The 25827-nt window shown below is 34.7% G+C and overlaps 1 protein-coding gene across 1 annotated transcript in view; it reads right to left on the bottom strand.

The window, feature by feature from the left end:
• Positions 1-22657: 22657 nt before the first annotated feature.
• The window catches only part of SGPP1 (sphingosine-1-phosphate phosphatase 1), a 36139-nt gene continuing 32969 nt past the window's right edge, over positions 22658-25827 (bottom strand). The window contains exon 3 of the mRNA XM_082649076.1: positions 22658-25103. Within this exon, the coding sequence (XP_082505202.1) occupies positions 24552-25103 (552 nt within the window). The 3' untranslated portion in view covers positions 22658-24551. The remainder of the gene's footprint in view (positions 25104-25827) is intronic.

Below are 25827 nucleotides of genomic sequence, written 5' to 3'. Positions count from 1 at the left end.
AAGGGGAGCAGAGGTTGCAAGAAGGAAATACTAGGAACCTCAGGGGTGCCCTTCTTTCTGAGGCACTTAATCACATGTCCTATGAGGGCTTGAATCATCAATTGTGTCCTCACTTTATTTTCAACCTTTTCCTCAATTCTACCTTTTCCTTCTTCCTACACATATGTAAGTCTGTCCCATTCTATAAAAACCTTTCCTGTGACCCTGAGAACCCATTGATTTATTCCATTTTCTATATCTTATATGCTGCCTCTATTTCATCATCTCACCCTCATTCTTTGATCAGGTAGAATATAGCGTTCATCTCTAGGCTTCCATGAAAACTTCTCTCAGAGGTCACAAATCAACTCTTAATTGCCAAATCCAAGGGTTTTCTCTACTTTGTCTGACAGGACCTACCTACATTTGAAAACGTTGACCCCTGCATCTTGTGAAATACCATTGGCTCCTGATTTCCCTTCATCCTAATCCTCTTTCAGTCCCTCTGTCTCCTCCTAAATGTAATGTCCCCAAAGTCCCACAAAAAACTGTCTGCACCTTCAGTGTTGCCCCTCTCAGTGCCTTCCTTATCCTAGCCAACCACATACACGAAAGCCCTTTACATAATTTTTGACCCTCAACTTAACCCTTTGCATTCAGTCACACATTGATAGCATCTGGAGGAAGAAAAAAACATTCTCCTGTACCCCTGCTTTCCCCACTGCTACCTTCCTAACTCAGACCCTCTTTACTGTTTACTTGGACTTTGCAATAGCTTTAAACCAGCTTTGCCTCTACTTTCTCCCTCCTTCAGCCTCTTCTCCATAGTCACCAGTGCTTTACCTTGTAGAGAGAGCAAATCCTTGACTCTCCTGCTTAAACCTTCCGTGGATTTTTGGTTTTAAAAGGTAGAGTAACATAACAGTTTCTCTCTACTTCCTCCTATTTTCTAAAATTATCATAAAGGAATGAAAAAAAGTTAATAATCCAGAAGGACCAAGCAAACAAGAGGGAAGAAAAGAGATTTTAACGGATTTTTAGAAGATGGAAATTGAGTAGAAGGTGGTAATTGATTTAGCAGGGTGGAAGAAGTAACCATTTAAGGAACAAAATATGTAAATCTCGGGCTTGCCTGGTGGCGCAGTGGTTGAGGGTCTGCCTGCCGATGCAGGGGACACGGGTTCATGCCCCAGTCCAGCAGGATCCCACCTGCCGCGGAGCGGCTGGGCCCGTGAGCCATGGCTGCTGAGCCTGCGCGTCCGGAGCCTGTGCTCCGCAACCGGAGAGGCCACAACAGTTAGAGGCCCGCGTACCGCAAAAAAAAAAAAAAAAAAAAAAAAAAAGTAAATGTTAATGAAAAGGCAGGTAATTAGCTCTGTTCTCATCCTATTCATTTGGATGAACGTGTAAGTGTTTCTCATCTGTTTCAGCTTATGGTATTTGTTAAATTCTGAGTTAAGAATGAAGTACAGGAAGAACTATTTTTCTTGAGCCATTAAAAGAAAGATATCCCAGAGAGGTTATGTTTTCAGTAATAAATGACTTTGCTAATAAAAACAATTTTGCATGGGAAAGCAAAACTGATTTTTTTTAGTGGAGCAACTGGTTTCACTTGAATAAATGAATTCTCTGGAACATGGTTACAGTGCTAATAACACGTGAAATCAAATCACTGGATTCTTCATTGGTAAGTTACAATGACAGGAAAGTTGGAGCCAGACTGTATGAAATTCTACAGAATATCATCTATTTTAATGGAAACAAGACTTTAAAATTTTAGTGTAGACTCTTTACAATACTTTTTAATTAGCCGTAGAATGGGCATGAAATTTTTTTATACAACAGAGAGAGGTTTACTGATATTTTGTGGCAGAGTACTTAAAAGAGCTGCCAAAATGAAGATGAGTTTCACATTTTCCCTTTACAAAAGAGAAAGTGTTTCAAATTTCCTGTGCTGACAAGGGGCTCTCTGCAAATGCAATGTTGGCAGATATTTTGGGGAACAGAAAAAAGGAACACTTTATCTGTTCCTTCAAGGTAATAGCGACCTTTTCACAATGAATGGAAAAGTAATTGCTTATCAAAAGCAAGTACAGGGACTTCCCTGTTGGTCCAGTGGGAAAGAATCTGCCTTCCAATGCAGGAGACTTGGGTTTGATCCCTAGTCGGGGAACTAAGATCCCACATGACACGGGGCAACTAAGCCCGCACGCCACAACTACTGAGTTCGGGTAACTTAAAGAGAGAGAGTCTGTGTGCCAAAAAATACAGAGCCCACACACCCTGGAGCCTGCACACCACAACTAGAGAGAGAAAACCCGCACACCACAACTAGAGAGAAGCCCACACGCCACATGTAAGAGCCCACGTGCTGCAACTAAGACGCGACGCAGCCAAATAAATAAACTAAATAAATAAAATTTTTATTAAAAAAAAGGTGATTCACTGAGTAGGCATCACATTTTTAAAAAAAAAGCAAGTACAATTTGAAAACACGTTTGGAAATGTTTCTATCATTCTGTGATTTTATTGCTGAAAATGATGTTTTGTCATCTATAAAAAATCAAGTCTGCTGAAATTGGGAAACAGAATTGTCAAACTTGTTTGAAAGTTTTCCAATGAAGACTTACAGTAGATATTTAATCCATATGTTAGATATACACCATCTGATTGACATTAGGGAAGATTTCTAGTGGAATTTCAACAAAAACTTCTACTTTTCTAGTGGAATTTTCAACAGAAATTTCCATAATTAGGATATAGATAATAAAAAATGAGTATCCTGATTTTGCACCACTTCCCTTTGAAACTTAGTACCTTTTTGAAGTATGTTTTTCATACATTATAGACATTAAAACAAGAAGTGAAATAAATTGAATGTAGAATCAGACTTTCAAGAAGCTTTATATCCAAATTGTTAAACCAAGATTTTAAAACATAATGAAATTATAGTAATTATTATTATTGCTGAGAGCAAAACATTTGAGAATGATTAATAAGTAAAAATTATTTAAAAATCTCATCCTTTAACAATTTTGATTCCATGTATATATTATAATACAAAGAACATTATTATAGTACATGTGGGTAATTTATTAAGTAAAGTTTAGGGATAGATGATTAAAAATTTTTTATGATGAATGTGCAATCAACAAAGTTTGGTGACCACTGGTCTAGTGAATAGTAAGTACTTCATTGACAGAATGCTCTTTAATCAAACTCTCCAAGCTGATACAATTAAATTTTTTTTTTTTTTTTTTTTTTTTTTTTTTTTTTTTTTCGGTACGCAGGCGTCTCACTGTTGTGGCCTCTCCCGTTGCGGAGCACAGGCTCCGGACGCGCAGGCTCATCGGCCATGGCTCACGGACCCAGCCGCTCCGCGGCAAGTGGGATCCTCCCGGACCGGGGCACGAACCCGTGTCCCCTGCATCGGCAGGCAGACTCTCAACCGCTGTGCCACCAGGGAAGCCCCACAATTAAATATTTTAATTTCATTCTGAAATAGGTAAAAATCCAAGATATAAGAATAAAAATATAATCTCCAATTTTTTCTTGGCCAAACAATTTTACATGAAGTAACGTAGTGTGTGGAACTCAAGCATCCTTCTATAACAGGAGAGCTATGTCAAGAGAGCAAACATGTGAACCAGCCTGCTGCACAGTGGATTGGGGTCTGCCTTACTTGTTGACTATCAAGAGCTAAGAGAGATGGGCCACCTTTCACACATTAATTCTACTCAACACAGATGTCATTGTCTCACCATTTCACCAAATAGATAAATCCCTCTTGCATTCACAGAGGCGGAGAAAGCAGCATCTCCCTAAAACTTCCCAAAGAATGCAAGTTTTGGCAGACATTCCTGTCTTAATGGCTGAGGGAAAATGTACAAGAATAAGAGAATGAGTTCCCTCAAAAACAGTTTAAAAATCCTAAAGGTAGCTGTTTAAAAATTTAATACAAAGTTCAATCACTTTGTATAAAGTGATAAAGAGAAAAGACCCAGTTAGAAAATAAAATGAATAAAAGATCCCGTATACTATTTCAAAGATTATATACTCAGGGAAAAACCTAAGAAATGTTCTGGGCCTGTATGAAGCCAATTGGAGGATACTGAAGATGATTTGAGTATATTTGAGTATAATTTGAGTGAGCTTGGTTGTCACTTCTTCAGGGAAGACTGCCCAGACCCCCAAGGTTAGATCAAATCACTTAATATAGGCCCAGCATGTATCTCTCCCTTCACAATTTTATGTTTATATGTACAATTGTTTGCTTAATCTCTATTTCCCCTACTGGATTTCATAAAATCTATGATAACAGATACACTACTTTAGTTACACTTATATCTCCAGTGCCTAGCAGAGTTCTCGGTATAATAGGCACTCAACAGATGTTTCTTAAGTTAGTGATGAATGAATGAGATGGAAAGACATATATTGTGCTTGGTTAGAAACAATAATGTAAAAGTGTTATTGCTATGTAAATCTCTACACTGAATATAATAATCAGAATATCAACAGCATTATGTTTTGGAACTTGACAAAGTGTTACTAGAATTCATCTAGATTCTGGGGATGAATGGTGGTGACAGTCGCACAACAGTGTGAATGTGCACAACTGTACACTTAAAAATGGTTAAAATGCTGAATTTTATGTGTATTTTACCACAATAAAACAATCTGGCCAAAAAAATTCTTCTAGAAATATGAGAATAGATGGAAAAAAAACTTTTTTAAAAAAGAGCAGTTATGGAGGATTAATTAGTCTTATAAGAATTTTAAACTTATATAGCTACAGTACTTGAAACTCTTTGCAACCAGATAAACAAATCAACGAAGCTGAATAAAGAATCCAGAAAAAGACTAATATTTATATGGGAATTTAGTATATGATAAAGATGATATTTCAGAATAATGAGTAAAAGATGGCTGATTCAACAATAGTTTTGGAAAAATAGGATAGCCATAAAAGAAAAAGACTGAATTTAAATTATCTCACCACTTTAGAAAAATTATGAACTTTGAAAAGGTGATTTGCATTCTTGATAAAACAAAAAACCTTGAAACAGCACAAAAGTGTATACACTAAAAAGTGAATAGGGAAGCAGGTACTTTCATATACTATTAGTGGTGCTATAAATTGATATAACCTATCTGGAGGGCAATTTGACATCTATCAACAATGAAATCCACAAAAATTTTGACTTGTCAGTTACTTTGCATAAATGCATTAAAATGTATATACAAGGATAGACTCTGTATCACTGTAATTTTTAAAAACCTAGCAATATCTTAAATTTATAAATAGAATACTGGTTAAACTATGCTACAAGAATACAATAATATGCAGCCATTAAAATTAGGTAGATCCTTCATACAATTTTTAAATGAAGAAACTGTACAGAACCATACATATAGCTCATTTTTATTTAACTTTCAAAGAGATTTTTATGCTAGTGTATACATTTTTTAAAAGTCTACAGGGTCAACAGTGGTTACTTCTGAGGAGTAAAAGGAAGACTTTTATTCTCCCCTTTGTATCTCAGTTATATTTTAATTTTTTATGTAACTATGAGCAAGTTTTATTAACTTGTGATAAACTTTAAAAAATATCAGTGCACCAAAATGGCCACATAAAATAGCTACATTAAAATGTCATGTACCGGGCTTCCCTGGTGGCGCAGTGGTTAAGAATCTGCCTGCCAATGCAGGGGACATGGGTTCGAGCCCTGGTCCGGGAAGATCCCACATGCCGCGGGGCAGCTAAGCCTGTGTGCCACAGCTACTGAGCCTGCACTCTAGAGCCCGCGAGCCACAACTACTGAAGCCTATGCGCCTAGAGCCCATGCTCCGCAACGAGAGAAGCCATGCAATGAGAAGCCCGCACACAGCAACGAAGAGTAGCCCCCGCTCGCCGCAACTAGAGAAAGACCGCGCATAGCAACGAAGACCCAATGCAGCCAATAAATAAATAAATTTATAAAAAATAAAATAAAATGTCATGTACCCATTCAGAAATCTTTGCTGCAATCCCCCTTCTAGAAAAAAGCAGCCTCTAAGCTCCAAGAACAGGGTCTCTATACAGACTGGAATAGCACATAAAAATTTGTTCTTCCAGATATTGACTGTAGGAGAAAATTAGACTCTCCATTGTTAAAGGAGAATTAAATTGTAGTTACAAAGTTATGGAAGTAATTTATTTGTAAATTTTCAAAGACTTTCATTAAAAAGGGCTTTCATTTAAACACAACTAATTTTTTAAAAATTAAATAGTTCATCTCAAAGCATTCAGGTCAATTTCTTTTTAACTGACGTTTAGCTATAAAACAACACACTTTATCACTTTTTCTCTATCAAAGACAGCGAAAGTAAGTTGTTAATGTTACTTCCTGATTTTGCAAAACTCTGATATATGCTTTGAATGGCTATAAGAAATAGAGTTCTTTCTCTTGAAAACACAACTACTGTTCCACTCTTCTGTGGTTATACATATCACTAAATTTTGAAATGTAAATGTTGATTCTCGAGGGAGCACTCTCTTCATAAGATAAAAGTATTGTGAATACTATTCTTGAAATACCACTTACAGAAATAGAACCTTTTTAAGAAATGCCAACCTATATCACCAGAATTTGTATTGAACACTTATTTGAAACATTTATATATTGAGAACCTTGAAAAATGTAGCATATGTAGGTTAAGGTCCCACCAATATTATTAATGATACATTAGTAGGTATATAATATTGGAAATCACCATCTTGCTCTCCTTTGAACATAGTGGAGAGGAAGAGCTGTGTAAGTCTGGCAACAAAGACTAATTTCCAATCTGGTAATAATACATATTCGCCTTTTATAGTTTGAACTGGTAGTTAAATTATTAACAATTAGGAGGTCTTCATTCCTTGTCATCTGTTAAGGACTCCAGTAGCATGAGAGGTATGGGTTTCTTGCAGTTGTTTTACACTTTTATAATTATTATGGTACTAACTTATGGGGTTTTTTTCCCCTTGCAATAGAAATGTCTTTAAGTGCAGTATTTCAAATTTGGGATTTTAAGGAAAGTTTGCATAGCAGAAAATAAAATGCTGATTTGATAATCTGGATAAATTTAGGGCAATAGTTAGAAATTTCAGTTCAACTTACTCTAGAAGAAACCGAGTTCATTAAATAGACATTATTGAATATACTAGATGTATTTTTATAGGAACTTTCATAAACGTTCTTCCTCTTTTCTTTCAAACCAAACCATGATTTATAAGGATTATTATTTTTGAGGCAGGAGAAATTATTTTTATATTGACAGTTTTTCATCAAAATACTGTCAATTTAAATGTTGATAAATGTTTAGATGGTATTTGAAACATGGTAGTTTATGCTATTGCATGATTATTAATAAACATTAGTGATATATGATTTTCCATTGTACTAATTGAAATGTGGATTTAATAAAGACAGGAAAATAATGCACCTGCATTTGATTGGTAGCAATGAATTCAAAACAATTTGGAAAAATTTTTTAATGAATTGTAAATATGTTGAATACATGAATTTAAAACAATCATAATCACCAGCAATCATTTCAAGGTTACATGATAATTCTGAAGCACAGATTGTCTAGACATTCTTATAGTTACAAGATAAATTAAGGACAAAGTTCAGAAGGAGAAACAAAGATGTCACTCTTAAGGTTATTGTTAAAAAATGCTTTGAATCTGATGATGTAGATATCCATTAAACCCATGCTATAACTTTCACTATAAATAAAATGTTGATTAGTAAAGAGCATTTTCAATTTTTATTTAAAAAAAACACTGAAAATAAATGTTCTCAGTTTTACAAATATGGATCACACAATTATTGATCTCAATGGTGGGGTTCTGTCTTAGACCTTCCCTGGCATACACAGCACTGGCAAATGTGAGGATGCCACTTCAAGCCTCGTGCCCATAGCACAGATTGACCAACGGAGGTAACTAGGACCAAACCAGAGTCAGAGAAAGTAAGAGAGGGCCTTGGGTAGTGAGCACAGGTTCAGCAGAGTCAACACTATGCCTGTAAATACTGACTAGATCATCTATTTTCTGACACTGGGTTGATATTATACAAAGAAGCGAGCTTTTAATTTCTTTATGTAAAGACCTTCAATAATTGCGAGGCTGAAAGGAGAACTCAGTAGGAGAAGCACACTTTCTAGATGAAGGGTTCTTTTTTTTTTTTTTTCTTGCGGTACGCGGGCCTCTCACTGTTGTGACCTTTCCCGTTGCGGAGCACAGGCTCCGGACGTGCAGGCTCAGCGGCCATGGCTCACGGGCCCAGCCGCTCCGCGGCATGTGGGATCTTCCCGGACCGGGGCAGGAACCCGTGTCCCCTGCATCGGCAGGCGGACTCTCAATCACTGCGCCACCAGGTAAGCCCGTGAAGGGATCTTTTTAAAGGATCTGATCATTTTGAAATGCAGTCTAATATATTATTATGTAATATTATATGTAATACAGCAATGTAATAGATGTACAAATAAACTTGTAAAAAAAGGGGGGGGAGAATTTTTGCAAGGCATATGTTACAAATGGGTAGTGAGGCAAAAATTCAACAAATAGTTCTGTTCTTCACAGACAAATATGTCAAAAATGACTGTACGTAGTTTTGATGTGTCAGGAATTGGCTCTGGGTACCTGAGACTTCTGAGTTCAAGCCCCAGGGACTTAAGGAGAGGAACTTCTCTCACTTGTGGGATCACTGGTGCCCAATGTGAGTAATCATTTTTCCTCCAGCTCTGAGGTTTCTTAATATATCACAATTGGCCAATAGACCACAATACCCTTAAAAGACTTTCAGTTGGCTCTGAGGCCTTGAAAGGGTTTGGCAGTATAGCATCTAGGCCAAGTCCACCAAGTAGATCAGTAACTTAATAACTATGTGGCTTATTTAATAAGAAAGTACCATTATAATATGTTACAATATAATAACTCAAGTGTACACCCAAATTACCTGTTGGGCTTGTTAAAAAAATTGCTGGTTCCAGCCTCCAAATCTTTTTTGATTCAGTAAGTCCTAGATGGGGCCTGGGAATATGCATTTCTAACAAGTTCCCAGGTGATGCTGATGCTGCCGGTCAGGGAAGTGCACACTGAGAATCACTGCTCCAGGTAGTTTAGCTAATCCCCTAGACGTGGTTCCCTGATGTTTTCTCTTTGTTTGACAAGTGTGAGATAAAAGCTGGATTAATGGTACTGAAATTTATTGCTTAAGATCAGGTGCTACAAAGTCATTGGATGGATAGTCTTAGCCTTAGGTTTTACATTCTTTCCAATTCATATGCAGTCTAATCTTAGATTTAATGTAGATTTAAAAAACTGTATATAATAAAATTAGTTCTAGCGTGTAGTACCTACCAATTTCACAAATTTATAAACTTCAGAAATATACTTACTGCCTCATTCCCCAGTTATTTTGTTCCCCCTCTAACTCATTATAATCTGACTACTAATCCTACCACATATATTATTGAATTTGCTCTCTTTAAAGTTAAACAAGAAACCCATGGCTTTTCTCTACCCTTATCCTGAATCCTTCCACTAGCATTTGACACTATTGATCTCTTTGTTCTTCTGGGAACCCTTTCCTCCCTTTCAGTCTGGATTTTAGAGACCTTTTCATTGACTTCTTATCTTCCACCCCCTTTCTCTTGCCCTTGGCAGATATCACTATCAACAGAATTTGAATAATTCTTCACAACACAGCCCTTTAACACTTAGTTGATCGGTTTTTGTCCTTGAGATGAAACATGTGTTGTAAAGACTCCCTCCAGAAGCAGATTTTAAGTACTAATTTTCTTAAAATAAATTATACATTTTTGATATACTTCAGTCTACCAACAGCTATTAAATATAAAGGGAATACAAATAGCAATAAATATCCATTAAAAATGATAGTTACGAAATGTCCGGTACTGGACTTTTAAACATTCTAGTATAACTTGCTGAAGACATGTACAGGCAGGGAGCCAACAGGGATGAATAAGATGACGATGATGAAAGATCAAAGTTAAAATTATTTGTAGAGGTAATTTTAAGGGTCTTCTATCTTCTTACAATCCATGGTGATTTCTGAGACATAAGAGAATTTCAGATCTAACTAGACTGGGACAGAGAATACATTCTTGATGATAAAGCAAAAACTTTCTCTTTGGATCTAGCTATTAAAAGAAACAAACTTGCTTTATGTTTCAAAATTACTTTGGGTATGAGGGCTCTTTAAATCTCTGTGGAAAAAGGAAATAGAAATGCTGTTAGGAAAGAGGACAGGATATAGTCTTATTTATTCACCTCTGTTGGCTCCCTGCCTATTTGCAGTCACATGCAATTACAAAATAATAATAATAATAAATAAAGACACATAGAAGAATCTTTAGAGTAGCATTGTTATAGCAAAAAATTAGCAGCAATCTGAAAGTCCATGAATATAGTAAGCATTAAGTAAACTCTGGTAGATTTATGTAATTATACCATGCAGCACTGTAAAATAATAAGGTAGATCTATTCAGTCATTCATAGGATCTATTCAGTCATTTATTGAGTTGGTGCTGGGAATAATGCAGAGAACATGATAGATATGGTTCCTGCCCTCATGGAGCTTCCAGGCTAGTGGGGAAAGAATATAACAAGCAAACAATTAAACAACATAATTTCAGTGCTATGAAAAAAATACAACAGGATAATGTGAAAAAGGCCATTGTGACTGGGATGAAGTTTAAGTCAAAGAAGTAGGTAGTAAAATCCAGATGGAATAACTATATACAGATGGGAATGGGGGACACAAATTCTATAAGTACTAGAAGAACACATGGGGAAATATCCTCTGGCTACAAGGTAGGGAAAGCTTTCATAAATAAAACTTAAAAAGCATAAGCCAGGAATTCCCTGGTGGTCCAATGGTTAGGACTCGGCACTTTCACTGCCGAGCGCCCGGGTTCAATCCCTGGTTGGGGAACTAAGATCCCAGAAGCCACTCAGCGTAGCCAAAAAAAAAAAAAAAAAGAAAAAGCATAAGCCATAAAGCAAAAGGTTAATAAGTTTACTATCTTAAACTAGAAAAAAACTCCATACTGCAAAAGATATAACAAACAAGGTTCAATAAGTGACGTAGATAAAGATTAAAGAATTCCTACAGGGGCTTCCCTGGTGGCGCAGTGGTTGAGAGTCCGCCTGCCGATGCAGGGGACACGGGTTCGTGCCCCGGTCCGGGAAGATCCCACATGCCGCGAAGCGGCTGGGCCCGTGAGCCATGGCCGCTGAGCCTGCGCGTCCGTAGCCTGTGCTCCGCAACGGGAGAGGCCACAACAGTGAGAGGCCCACGTACCGCAAAAAAAAAAAAAAAAAAAAGAATTCCTACAAATCAATTTTTTAAAGACAATCCAGTAGAAAAATGGGTAAAACACTGGAGTAGGCAAACCACAAAAGGAAACTCGAATGGTCATAGAGGGAAAAGCATTCAATTGCACTGAGGAGTAGAGATGCAAATAAAAGCAACAAGATACCATTTCATACTCATATATTAGCAAAAACTAAAAAGCATAAAAATAGGATATGTTGGCAATGATGTGAAGCAAAAAAGTACTGTTACTGGGATTGTAATTGGTACTATTGCTTTGGAGAGCAATTTGTAGCTACTAAAATTATGAATGTGCATAATTCACAACCCAATACTTCCACTTCGGATATGTACCCAAGAGAAACTCTTGCATACTTCCACAAGGAAATTGTCACAAAGGTTTTTATAGAACTTTTTATTTTTCATTTTAGTTTTAAAAAAGTGTACAATTCAGTGATTTTTAGTATACTCTCAAAATTGTGCAATGATCACCAATAACTAATTAGAAGATTTTCATCATTTCAGAAAGAAACCCCATATCCATTAGCAGTTATTCCCCAATCACTCCTCCCCCATCTCCCCCTGTCCCTGGCATCTACTTTCTGTCCGTGCATATTTGCCTATTCTGAACATTCCATGCAACAGATTCACCAAATATGTAGTCTTTTATATCTGGCTTCTTTCACTTAACGCAATTTCAAAGTTTCATCCATTTTGTAGCATATATCAATACTTTTTATGGTCAAATAATACTCCATTGCATGGACATCCCACATTTTGTTTATCCATTCATCAACTGATGGGCGTTTGGATTGATTCCACTTTTTGGCTATTATGAATAATGCTACTATGAGTATTTGTGTTTAAGTTTTCGTGTGGATGTAAGTTTTTTTTTAATTGAAGTATAGTTGATTTACAATACTGTGTTTCAGATGTACAGCATAGTGATTTTTTTTTGCAAATTATATACCATATAGGTTATTACAAGATATTGAATATAATTTAACCCTGTGCTATACAGTAGATCCTTGTTGCTTATCTATTTTATGTATAGTAGTTTGTTAACCCCACATTCCTAATTTGTCCCTCCCTTCCTCCCTATCCCATTTGGTAACCATAAGTTTGTTTTCTGTACTGAAACAAACTCACAGACATGGACATATGTTTTTAATTCTCTTGGGTAAATACCTAAGAGTGAAATTGCGGGGTCATATAATTACTCTGCTTATATTTTGAGGAAGTGCCAAACTGTTTTCCAAAGACACTGCACTATTTTACATTCCCATTAGCATGTTTGAGAATTCCAATTTCTCCATAGCCTCACCAACACTTGTTATTGTCCGTCTTTTTTTTTTTTTTTTGGCGGTACGCGGGCCTCTCACTGTTGTGGCCTCTCCCGTTGCGGAGCACAGGCTCCGGACGCGCAGGCTCAGCGGCCATGGCTCACGGGCCCAGCCACTCCGCGGCATGTGGGATCCTCCCAGACCGGGGCACAAACCCTTGTCCCCTGTATCGGCAGGCGGACTCTCAACCACTGCGCCACCAGTCATCCTAGTGTGTGAAGTGATATCTCATTGTGGTTTTGATTTGCAGTTCTCTAATTGACAAATGAGGTTGAGCATCTTTTCATGTGCTTGTTGGTCACTTGTATATATTTTTGGAGAAATGTCATTCAAATCCTTTGCCTATTTTAAAAATTGGGTTATTAATCTTCTGTTATTAAGTTGTAAGAGATCTCTATATATTCTAGATACTAGACCCTTATCAGATATTTTCCTCCCATTCTGTGGATTGTCTGTTTCCTTTTTTGATGGTATCCTTTGAGGCACAAAAGTTTTTGATTTTGATGGTCCATTTTATCTATTTTTTCTTTTATTGTTTGTGCTTTTGGTGTCATATATAAGAAATTATTGCCTAATCCAAAGTCACAAAGATTTATTCCTATGTTTCCTTCTAAGAATTTTATAGTTTTAGCTCTTAGTTTATCCATTTTGAGTTGTTTTGTAAGTCTATTTTTTTTTTAAACTTGAGATTTTTTTTTTGAGCAAGTTTAGGTTTACAGAAAAACTGGGGGCAAAATACAGATATGCCCCCTAATCCCCTCCCCAACTCCCCCTATTAAGTTTTGCATTAGTGTGATATTTGTTACAATTGAGGAGCCAACGTTGATACATTATTATTAACTAAAGTCCATAGTTTACATTAGGGCTCACTCTTTGTGTTGTACATCAAAGCATGTTATATTAATATTATTATTTAATTAATTTATTTAATATTTAATATTATTTTAATATAAAATTGCATATTAATATGTGAAAGAAGCCAATCTGAAAAGGCTATTACTGTATGATTCCAACGATATGACATTCTGGAAAAGGCAAAACTATGGAGACAGTGAAAAGATCAGTGGTTGCCAGGGCCTTAGGGGGAAAGAGGGAGGCATAGGCAGAGCAAGGGGATTTTTAGGGCATTGAAATTATTTTGTATGATGCTATAATTGTGGATACACGTCATTATATATTTGTCAAGCCCATAGAGTATACAACACAAAGAGTGAACTCTAATGTAAACTATGGGTTTTGATTAATAATGATGCGTCAGTGTTGGTTCAGCTATTGTAACAAATGTACTGCACAGGTGCAGGATGTTGATGGTGGTAGAGGCTATGTAAGGTTTGGGGAGAGGAGAGGTGGGGGAATGTGAGAACCCTCTATCCTTTTCCTCAATTTTACCGTGAAACTAAAACAGCTCTAAAAAATAAAGTCTATTATATTTTTTAATGAAACATATTGATAATTTAATTGTCCCTTCTAGAGGAGTAAATTGTGGTATAATTATATAATGAAATACTATACATTAGATAACAAATGAATTAGATCTATAAATTATAAACAGGGATATATCTCAAAAACATAATGCTGAATCAAAGAAAAGCAATTGTTGAATGATACCATTGATGTATATTTAAAAGAACACATAAAATATTGTACACTGGTTATGGATATACAAATATGTGCATAAAAGTAAACAATGGACTGGAAGGACTCATAACAATTGCCTCTGCAAATCATGAGAGATGGGAATATGCCAATGATTAAAAGAAGCTTAGGTTCATCTGTAATGTTTTACTTCTTTTTAAAAATAAACTAAATCACTAATCATCAGGGAAATGCAAATCAAAATCACAATGAGATATCACCTCACACCTGTTAGAATGGCTATTATCAAAAAGACAAATAAAGATATGCAGAAAAGGGAATCCTGTACACTGTTGGTGGCAATGTAAATTGGTGTAGCCACTATAGAAAGCAGTATGTTAGTTGCTCAAGAATTTTAAAAAGGACTACTGTATGATCCAGCAACTTTACTTCTGGGTATTTACCCGAAGAAGGCAAAAACACTAACTTGAAAAGGTATCTGCACCCCCATGTTCATTGTAGCATTACTGATAATAGTTAAGACATGAAGCAACCTAAAAGCCCATCAATGGATGAGTGGATAAAGAAAATAAATACACGTATGTACACACACAATGAAATATTATTTAGTCATATAAAAGAATGAAATCTTGCATTTGCGACAACATGGATGGACCTTAAAGGCATTATGCTAAGTGAAATAAGTCAGACAGAGAAAGATGAACACCATATGATCTCATTTATATGTGGAATCTAAAAAACAAAAATACAAACCCATGGATACAGAGAATAGATTGGTGGTTGCCAGAGGTGGGGGGAGAAGAGTGGTCAAAATGGGTGAAGGTGGCCAAAAGGTACAAACTTCCAGTTATAAAATAAATAAGTCATGGGGATGTAACATACAGTATGGTGACTATGGTTAATAACACTGTATTATATACTTGAAAGTTGCTAAGACAGTAAATCTTAAAAGATATTATCATAAGAAAAGAATTGTAACTGTGTAGTGATGGATGTTAACTAGGCTTATTATGGTGATAATTTCATAATATATACATATATCAAATCATGTGTACACTCAAAACTAATATAATGTTATTTGTCAATTATATCTCAATTTTATTTATTTTATATCTCAATTTTAAAAAGTAAAATACAATAGACTGGAAGCAAATATGACAAAATACCAAGGGTAGTTCATTCTAGGTAATGGGAATATAGATATTTATTATATTCTTTTAACTTTTCTGTAATTGTTATAAATTCTCAAATAAAACACGGAATGGGTGGTGAGGAAGTGAAGACAATATACAGACAATTCGCAAGAAGCTGAGAACAGAGCCATGAGGCAGACCGTGTTTGTGTGCTCCTGGCAGCAGTTGAGTAGATAGGGAAAAGTCCATGTTTCAGGATAAAAAAGATAACTCCAGGAGAGAAATTCTCTATGAACTCCAATATATATCATTAACTGGACAAAAAAGAGGGGAGCAATTTGCAGAACAATATGTACAACATCCTGCTTTTGTTTAGAAAACCCAACTTTTATGAAACACAATTATGTATTTCAACACGTGTGAATATATACATACAAAAGAAAAAAAAACCCTCCAAATGGCAACACTGGTTACTTCTGGGAGGAGAATGCAATTGTTATAATTGTCAAATAGGACTTCTGCTTTTCTTGTATTTGAATTTTTTTACACCACCAATGTATCCATATATATCTCATGTAATTTTTTGTGGCAAGTTAACTTCCCATTTCTGTGAAAAAATTTCACTGTAAGAAAACAGCTGACTGACATTCAATAACCTCATGTTTTCTAACAGAACTTTTGAAACATTTTTTAAATGCCTTACTGCAATGAGCACTGTTGAAATTTTAGAAATGTTCTCATGAACAAAGGTAGTGATTTTATGTTCTGCTTATTTTATTTTTACAAAATATAACTTGATAATGTGCTCTGCAATTTTTAAATGTCTTGAATTTATTACAAGGGTCTTATTTTCTAAAATACAACATGAATCTTCAATGTTCATACGAGATTTATGCTTGTAATGAGATAGTTTTACATTCTTTATCAAGCATTCTCTTCTGTTTTTTCTTTTAGTTCTGATTGAGATTCCCAAAGGGAATTTTCTTCTTTCTCTTTCTCTCTCTTTTTCATTCACTGTTCATCTCCATAGCTAGCAAGATTTGTTGAATGAATTATAGAATTACTGAGGTCTTTGGCGTCTATCCTGTCCTTGCCCCCCTCCCTTTATTTTTTAAAGAACCATCTGTTTAGGGTGATTACAGTTCACAGCTATTTGGATAGTAGGCTGGATTAGGTAATGCCTAGTGGTCACTTTAAACCTTGTGATTCAAACAAGAATTATAACGGAGACTTATAACCTCTTATTATGACCCTTCTAAAGCTATTAACTCATTGTTTCTCTTTGGAGAAACTTGAAACTTTCTTAAACGGGTGCCTACAAACCTTTTACGGACAGGACAAGATAGGCTCCTTCGACTCTATTCCCTCAGTGAAAAGGGAGTAAAATTTTTTCCGTTAAATTTCAGTATCCTCATAAAACCAATAGAAATATTCCTTTTGCTTTTGCATGCTTCGTCTAGTACAGTTTATTAAATTTTAGTGTTGAAAGGGATCTTAGAGAACATCAAGTCCAACGTCTTCATTTTATATGTGAGGACATGGTGTTTCACGAAGACGGAGCTAGTGCCTAAAGGTATACAGCAAATTATAGTCAAAGACAAAACAAAGTCAAAACAAAAATTCTGCTCTTCTGACGTCATCTGTAACATACTGGCTTGAGTCTGTTTCTTTTATTCAACATACTTGTTTTGTTGTATTTACTGGAGAAAACAGACACAGAATGGGAACATAAAAGTCAATACCAGTTTGGCACCAGCATCTTCATGCAGAATGCAATTCATACACAAAAATTTTCACAAAAGTTCTGTAAAAAATGAAGAGTTCTTTATCAGGGTCAGGATTTGAGAGAAACCACTGCTTGCGAGCTGGGAATCTGGAGTCAGCTTTATGATAGACTTGCAAGGGCAAGAATAAGAATGTAACATATTATGACACGGAACACCTTAAAGTCCCCCAAAACAAAATTCTATGATCTTTCTGTTCTACTTACAAAACCATCTCATGGAAAAGTCGCCAAATGGTTCTTTGAATGAGAGTTTCAAGTGAATGATATGGAATGGCTAAACTTGCAGATCTGCACTGTCTAGTAACATGTTTGAGGGCTAACTGGAAGGTAAATATAAGACAATATAGTTATTATGTCCTTTTAAAATAGGTAATAGACACACATACACACCTCTAATGAGGAAGCTAAGAGCCCTCCTGAACAATAATGTTGAATCAGAAAAATCAGGTGCTCATGGGTGTACTGTGGATTATCTGACATATATAGAACATATTTATGGTGTCTCTGTGATTCTACTAGCAAACATCCTTCCTACACTCACCCCACAATCCATGTCTCAAGCAGTTGGGATTGATCAGATGTGTGATAGGTTCTGACTTCAAACCAAAGAAGAAAGTTCAGTCTCAAGTATGGTGGGATAGGAGATAAATTGAAGAACACCAACATTACTCCCAGAGCATGTCTAGAAATCCCAGTGCATCCCCTGGGAGGTAGTTCTTGTCGTGGAACACATGAAAGGCCTGCAAACTCTGCAGTCCTCGTGCTGCATTCCTTAGGGTCATTCACGGGGTTCTTGGTGTGCCATTATTTGCTTTACAACCCTCTAGTGAGGGTGGAAGGTTGGGGGCGTGTAACTTCACATTCAAAGTTCTCCTAAGTCACTTGGGGCTCCTTTAAATAACTGCAACTGTAGCAGTCATGATCTCATGTCACCAAACTTCAAGGCCTTGGGCTTCTTCATATAAAATCCAGGATTAATAATAAAAAATTGCCTTACTTCTCTTCTCAATAAGTAAATAAGACTTAAAGCTAAACACACAACTCTCTTCCTTTATCACAGATTAAAAATATATCCTTATTTATTGAACAAACAATAGCTTTTGATTACCTTCAAGTTGGGTGTAATTTCATCCACAAGCAATAAATAGTGCAGCTCTTCTACTGGTAAAGAAAGGCAACATCCACTATTACCATTGTTTACTGAATAATTTAACAAACTTCTCAGCTTTACATTCTACCACTCCCTCCCAGGTACCTTGATGCTCCAGACAAACTGCAATCCATTTGTTTGCCAAACAGGTCTAATACATCCCATTTACATGTTTTGGTTCATCCGGTTGCTTCTACCTAAAATGTATCCTCTGTCCCACCACACGGCTCTTAGCCCATTGAAATTTTATTTCACTTATTTCATTCGTTCATTTATTTCAACAATGCATCATAAAGTTACAATCTGCCTAAGTATTTAAGAAGCCTGCACATGATTATCTGCTAATAATATTATAGATTTATGCACTTGGTAAGAAATTGCCATATATGAGCTCTAAGATGCCAGATACATCTAAAGTATTTTGTAATTCTTACCATATGACCCAGCAATCCCACTCCTGGGCATATTATCCAGACAAAACTATGATTCAAAGAGATACATGCACCCCTATGTTCATAGCAGTACTATTCACAATAGCCAAGACATGGAAACCACCTAAATGTCCACTGACAGATGAATGGATAAAGATGATGTGGTACATATATACAGTAGAATACTATTCAGACATAAAAAAGAGAACAAAATAATGCCATTTGCAGCAACATGGATGCAACTAGAGATTATCATACTAAGTGAAGTCAGAAAGACAAAGACAAATACCATATATCACTTATATGTGGAGTCTAAAATATGACACAAATGAACATATCTATGAAACAGAAACAAAATCAGGGACCTTTGAATAGACTGGTGGTTGCCAAGGGGGAGGGGGGTGGGAGAGGGTAGGAGTGGGAGTTTGGGATTAGCAGTGCAAATTGTTATATATAGAATGGATAAACAACAAGGTCCTACTGTATAGCACAGGGAACTATATTGAGTATCCTGTGATAAACCATAATGGAAAAGAATATGAAAAAGAATGTGTATGTATATATACACATATATATATATATATATATATATATATATATATAAACGGAGTCACTTTTGTAAATCTACGATTAGCCTTAACATATATAACATAGTTGGAAAATGTAGACAACTTATTTTTAGAAAAGGAAGAAAAATATTTCAGATATAAATGTCATGTTTGGGTTATAATTAATTAATGATATTTATAAATTAAGTTATATGTTAATTTAAAAAATTTACAACTTGTATCCATGAATAATTTAAATAAGATTTTGGGAATATACTGCCAAGAGAAAGAAATATTTTTAAAATATTTATTTTGTAAAGCTACTTGAAACATTTTGCAGAGTGGAAATGTTGAGGGACTATAACTTCTTTTTTTTCTTTTACTTTTTCAAGTTTGTCATCACAGCATTTCAATCAGAAATTAGCAAAAGTAACACCACCATTAAAATGAGTTTGGTGAATTTTGTCCCTTAAGTCAGCCCAGATAAAAGCAGGGAGGGGGACACTGGGGGAACTTTAAATATTAGGGGAATTAGAATCCACTTTATTGTCACCAACCCCAGTTGAGTCCCACAAGTCTGGGCCTGGAGACATTTGGAATCCAGGGGAGTCTTTGTGCTTAAGTAAAAAAATGGATATTTAAGCCCTGACTATATCTCATCTACATTTTAATTATAAATATCACTTTAATTATAAAAATCACAGATTGTGAAGTAGCTGGTTATGTGAAAGATTGAAGATCAAACTGTACAAAGTAATATTCTCAAGAACATATTTATATAGCTTATTACTAGAAACTAAAGTTATATCCCCATATATGCAGAATATTTTCTTCTCAGATTTTATTTTAATGCCAAAGAAAATAACATCTTAAAACTTATTTGGATACAAATCATTCTATACAATGGGGTATTATAGTAATTACATGTAAAACATTTCAAGAATCTAAACGATTATCCTTTAAATATTTGCATGAAAAGTGACAAAATTTTTACTAGATGAATTGGATGCGTTTATTTACAATCTAAACCTTTAAAACAGCTAGAACAAGAAGTAAAATGTAGACTATTACAGAATTTTAAACTTTTTTAGATCACCGATCTCTCTGAGAAGCTGATGAAAATTGTAGAATTTTTCACCCAGATAAATACACATACTGAAGCCTGTCTAGGGACTGGGTATTCATTCAATATATATTATTATGCATGCTCTGTCCCAGGGATCCAGAAGTAAATAGAGGCACAAGCCACTTTTCCTCATAGAGCTTACATCATGGAGATGAAGACAGAAAATCTAAGAAAATAATACATAAATAATCACAGGTTGTGATATGTGCTACAATGGATTTCAGTTATGAGAACCCCTAATTTAGGACAAGGGACAAACCTCAAATCTGAAGAGGTAATATTACCGTAGTAACTATTTTTTAAAAAGAGAATCCATTTTACATCCCATAAGAAAATGTCATTATGTAACAAAGGAAACTTTAAAAATATGTATTAAATCAAATATTTTGCAAACAGCATAATAGGTAAGTGTATGAACTTTTAAAACCTGAGATAATGGACTTTATGACATTTAAGGTTGAAATAAACCCAATGATGTTGTAGACATCATGATATAGTATACATCATAAAGCTATTTTAAAATTCACTTGGCTTTTAGAAAATGACAGGAAAATACCCTTTAAAAACACACTTTAGATTTCTGTCATATCCTGTCACTTACAGTACTAGGAGCTAGGCTTTTTAGACATCCATGGAAAGTGCACCAAGACTAAACATGATGAAAGGAAAAAAGGACAAATTAGCAGATACCAGATAGTTGAGGTTAAAAAGTTAGTGTTTATTTCTGTAAACATTTTTATTTAAAAAATATATTTCTTTTATTTTTCTTTGAATTTTCCCTCCTGTGTGTCTCACAAGGAAGGCATGGCATGCTTTGTTTATAAAGATTTGTAGTGGTCTGGTGTGCTTAAAAATGAAGAACTTTCTAAAATGTCCTTTGTAATTAGCATGTTAAAACTTATTTTTATTGTGCTATTTATAGTCTATGTAACCACCATTAAAATCCAAGTGTAAAAGTTATTTAAAATTCAAGTTTTAAAGTTTTTTTTTTTTTTGCCGTACGCGGGCCTCTCACTGCTGTGGCCTCTCCCGCTGCGGAGCACAGGCTCCGGACGCGCAGGCTCAGCGGCCATGGCCCACGAGCCCAGCCGCTCCGCGGCACGCGGGATCCCCCCTGACCGGGGCACGAACCTGAATCCCCTGCACCGGCAGGCGGACTCCCAACCACTTCGCCACCAGGGAAGCCCTAAAAGTTTTCTTTTTAACTTATGTATATAACAGCAAAAACTGGAAGAACATGACCAAAACTTGACAAAATAATAGCGTAGTAACATCCACTACATCAAATTACTTTCTCAAACTATTGCCTCTTCCCTTTCTCAAAATAATCTCCACAGTAAACAACAAAAATTCCCTTCAGAAAAACTAATTCAGCTGTAAAGTTGCATTTTAAAAACTGGGCCTTATTGATGTCCAGATTAAACAGTTTGGTTTTAAATCTAGAGTAAACATTCTTCATTAACAAGAATGAAATTGCTTTGGCAATAAAAAAATCTTTGCATATAAAATTGTGTGATTATACACAATTTTACTCAAAATAAAAACATTTTAACATTTACTCATCTTTATCAAACATTTTATGAAAATCTGCCTTTAAATTATACTCATATCACTGAATTAATTTTTATGTTGTCTTTGAAAGACACATTTAATAAACATTACTTGTAAAGAAAGCTAGTAGATAAAATTAAATTACATAAATCTACTATAGTAGCATTGCTTTATATTAGGTCTTATAATGACTTTCAGGAAGCCCTAGTGTTTGCAGTTCACATGTCATGGTACTTTATAATTACAAAATGAAATGTCCATATGTTTATTTTGCTTGTAAAAGTACCTGTTCTTTGTATTATGATTAATTCCTGGATTAATGGATTAACAGCCAACTACCTACAATACTCAGTCGTGGATTTTACTGAAACATGTTTTATGCATAAGTTTTAAAAATAAAGTTATGAAACTTTTCACTAAAAGTACAGTGTCAGAATGATCATATATAGAGTCCAAAGCAGTTTGAACCTTAAAGAATTTCTTCAATGTCTTCTATTTCTAAAAACAGTACTTATATTGAATAAAACGCTTCACAGGAAAAGACTGCTAGAATGAAAATACTAGATATATTTTATAAATCTCTACCAGACAATACAGAAACAAATGCATAGAAGGCAAACAAAACACCCTCCAATCTTGAATTTGGCTTTTATTTTAAAATACATTTAGCATGGAACTATCATAGGACAGAAAATAATAAATCACAAAGAAATGGAATATTTTTGAATACCTTTTAAGCTAGATATAAAAATTAATAAGATAGCGTATACTCAAATTATGGGAAATAGTCCCTAAAATTTGATTAAGTGAACACATTTTGAAAGAAAAGTTCTTTGCACATTTTCCAACGTACCGATATGTTCCTAAGTGCCTTGGTTTTCTGTTAACTAATAGGTAAATGTCGAAAATTTAGTTGTTTTACTTACAATTATCAGATTCACTATTGGCAAAAATTACCATGTCCCTAAATTCTCAATCATAATTATAAAAATATGAGCTCAAATAGTTATGCTGCCCAAAATAGAAACATCTTAAGTTGATACCTCTGGATAATCAGACAGATATTGCACTAAGTCAGTAACTCCATACCTGATGCTCATTTATATGGAAAGTTAATTCTCTTCTTTATGAAAAACTTACTACAAATAAACTTAATGTTAACCTAATTACAATTACACTTCAAAATATAAAGGCACGAACAGCATAAAGAATAGTTTAATATTTATACTCAAATATTCCACCATGAAAATAACAAAAGGTTGAAAAAAATAATAGGACCTAAAATACTGATACTTTAAAATTTTATAATTTACCACAGTAGCTAATAAATGGTATTAAAAGTTAACACTGCTAAACCCAATCGTTTCCAAATAATTTAGAAAAATGGTTTGTTTACATATGAAATGTGCATTGTCCCACCTATAAAGTTCAATTACAGTTCCATTCACTGGAAATATCTACCTGTAGTATAAACGATCAAGACAATGTACAAAAAATATATCTTGTTCCTATAACTTACAATGCACAGAAAAATACCTACAAAAATGGAAATATTTATCCATTTAGGTTCCCAATAAATTAGTGAGAAAGTTTAGTCCATTCCACATTTCTTTCTAAACAAAGGCTGAAGAACTGAAGGTGGTTTACTGCTAGCCCTGTTAGCTTGACAGATATTTTTTAAAATATTTGTCTGATTATATGTAACTTAAGATAAAGTTAGTCTTATTTTTATATCACAGTATACATGGCATTTCTTAATTCAGCAACAGAAAGGCACAATTAGCAAGCAATAAAATTCAGTACCTGAATTATTAAACTAATGTCCAGAACAAGTGCAAATAAAGTACATTCAACACAGTGTACAGAACTGGGAAACAAAAAAAAAGGAATTCAAAAACTAATTTTTCTGAAAATTTGGTCCATTAAAAATGCCTCCTATGTTCAACATCATGAGTAACATGAAAGGTGATGGCAGTATAAAAAGAGGCAGGAAACCAATATGTGGTAGCATACGAATTCTGGTCTAGTAATTATGCAATTTGATTAGGAAATGGCTCCCATAGTAAATAAACATTAAATATATCTGTTAATAACAACATACCTGTATTAAGTCCAAATACACAGGCACAACTGTTTGCATATTATTATTGATTTTATAATACACCCCCATGGTTTTAAAAAAAACTTAGGTATATTATTTTATATATAACATATATTAGATACATAATTATATATTATGTTCCTTAATATATATTATATATAACTTGAATCCATAACAGCATAAAACTCTCCAAATATTACATGAACATTCCAAATGGATACTTATCATTTTCTCAATGTTGAAATAGCTCAGCTCACCTAAAACAATAACTGGATGTGCAATGATAAAATGCACTGACTCCTATGAATTTACTTAAATAATTATTTAAGTTAAATTCCTGCAAAAGCCTAACTCTGATTTGGCTTTTAACTAGAATATGGTTTTAGATATCAGTAACTGATACCCTCCTTTCTTATCGTAAACAGTATTTCTCCATCAAGAGATACCAATAAAGAAAAATATGTAAGGAACAAAAAATGTGATCGAGAAACCAACCATTCCATAGGTAATATACCGATAAGGAAGTTCAACTTCCATGTGCTGTCTTGCTTTTCGAACATCATCACATGGTATATTGAAGATTTTACAGGCTAAAGGAATAGTGATCCTTTTCATTATATCTCTGACTACTAGTACAAACAACATCCCTACGAGAATCCGCAATATGGCTTTTCCAAACAGAGTCACTGAAATGGGGGGCCTAGGTAAAGGTAATATATCCAGAGGAGGATCTAATATTAGACCCATTTTATAGGTAAAATGAGATCCACATGCAATCCCAGCACCACTTCCTAGAATCTCAGCTGTGTCTCCCCGGGATGTACTCCAAGTGTCTAGAGTGAAAGAAAAGATCCCCAAGGCTAGATGAAGCCCGATGATGATTAATGGAGCATATTTGTGAGTTTGGTTGAAGTTGTCAATCAGGTCCACAAATGGATAGAAGATAGCTAAGATTAAAATGGTATATATGAATCCAGCAATAACATCCTGAGAAAAGAAGAAGGTAGAGTTGTTTAGTATAATACTTTTTTGGCATTTAAGGAAATATATATATATATATATATATTTCACATTTCAATGTTAATAAATGTACATTTTTAAATATGTCACATTCTTAAAGTAAACTTTATATAATAGGTACTAAAAGCTGTTTTAATAATACTAAAAAGATTCACTGATGATAATAAAATGATTATGCTTTTATAGCTCTGCCCTTTTACAAATTAATACATATATGCTATACACAAATGTATATTCAAATGAACAATAAACTATGCTTAACGTATGTAGTGATTTCTGGGAAAAACAATATACAGCTGACCCTTAAACAACATGAGTTTGAATTGTGTGGATCCACTTAACTGCTGATTTTTTTCAATAGTAAACAGTAGTACAGTCCTACATGATCCCCGTTGGTTGAATCTGAGGATGCAGAACCCCTGATACAAAGGAACTGCAGATACAGAGGAACCAAGTTTATGAAGGGCACTCTGTAATGATAGGTGGATTTTTGATTGTGCTGACCTCTGCGTTGTCCAAGGATCAACTGTACTTATTTTTCAAAGACTTCATCTTCATGCATTTAATATAATAATCACACATTTAAATATATAATTATTTCCATGACTAAAGAGGATACAAAGCCTATTTTTCCTTTTCCCATTCATTCATTTATTCACTGAACAAATACTTATTGAGTACCTACATGTGC

Source organism: Grampus griseus (assembly GCF_964374135.1).
Source record: "Grampus griseus genome assembly, chromosome: 2".
NCBI classification, from domain to species: Eukaryota; Metazoa; Chordata; class Mammalia; order Artiodactyla; family Delphinidae; genus Grampus; species Grampus griseus.
Note: the sequence above shows the minus strand (reverse complement) of the source record. Positions and strands in the feature narration are given on the sequence as shown.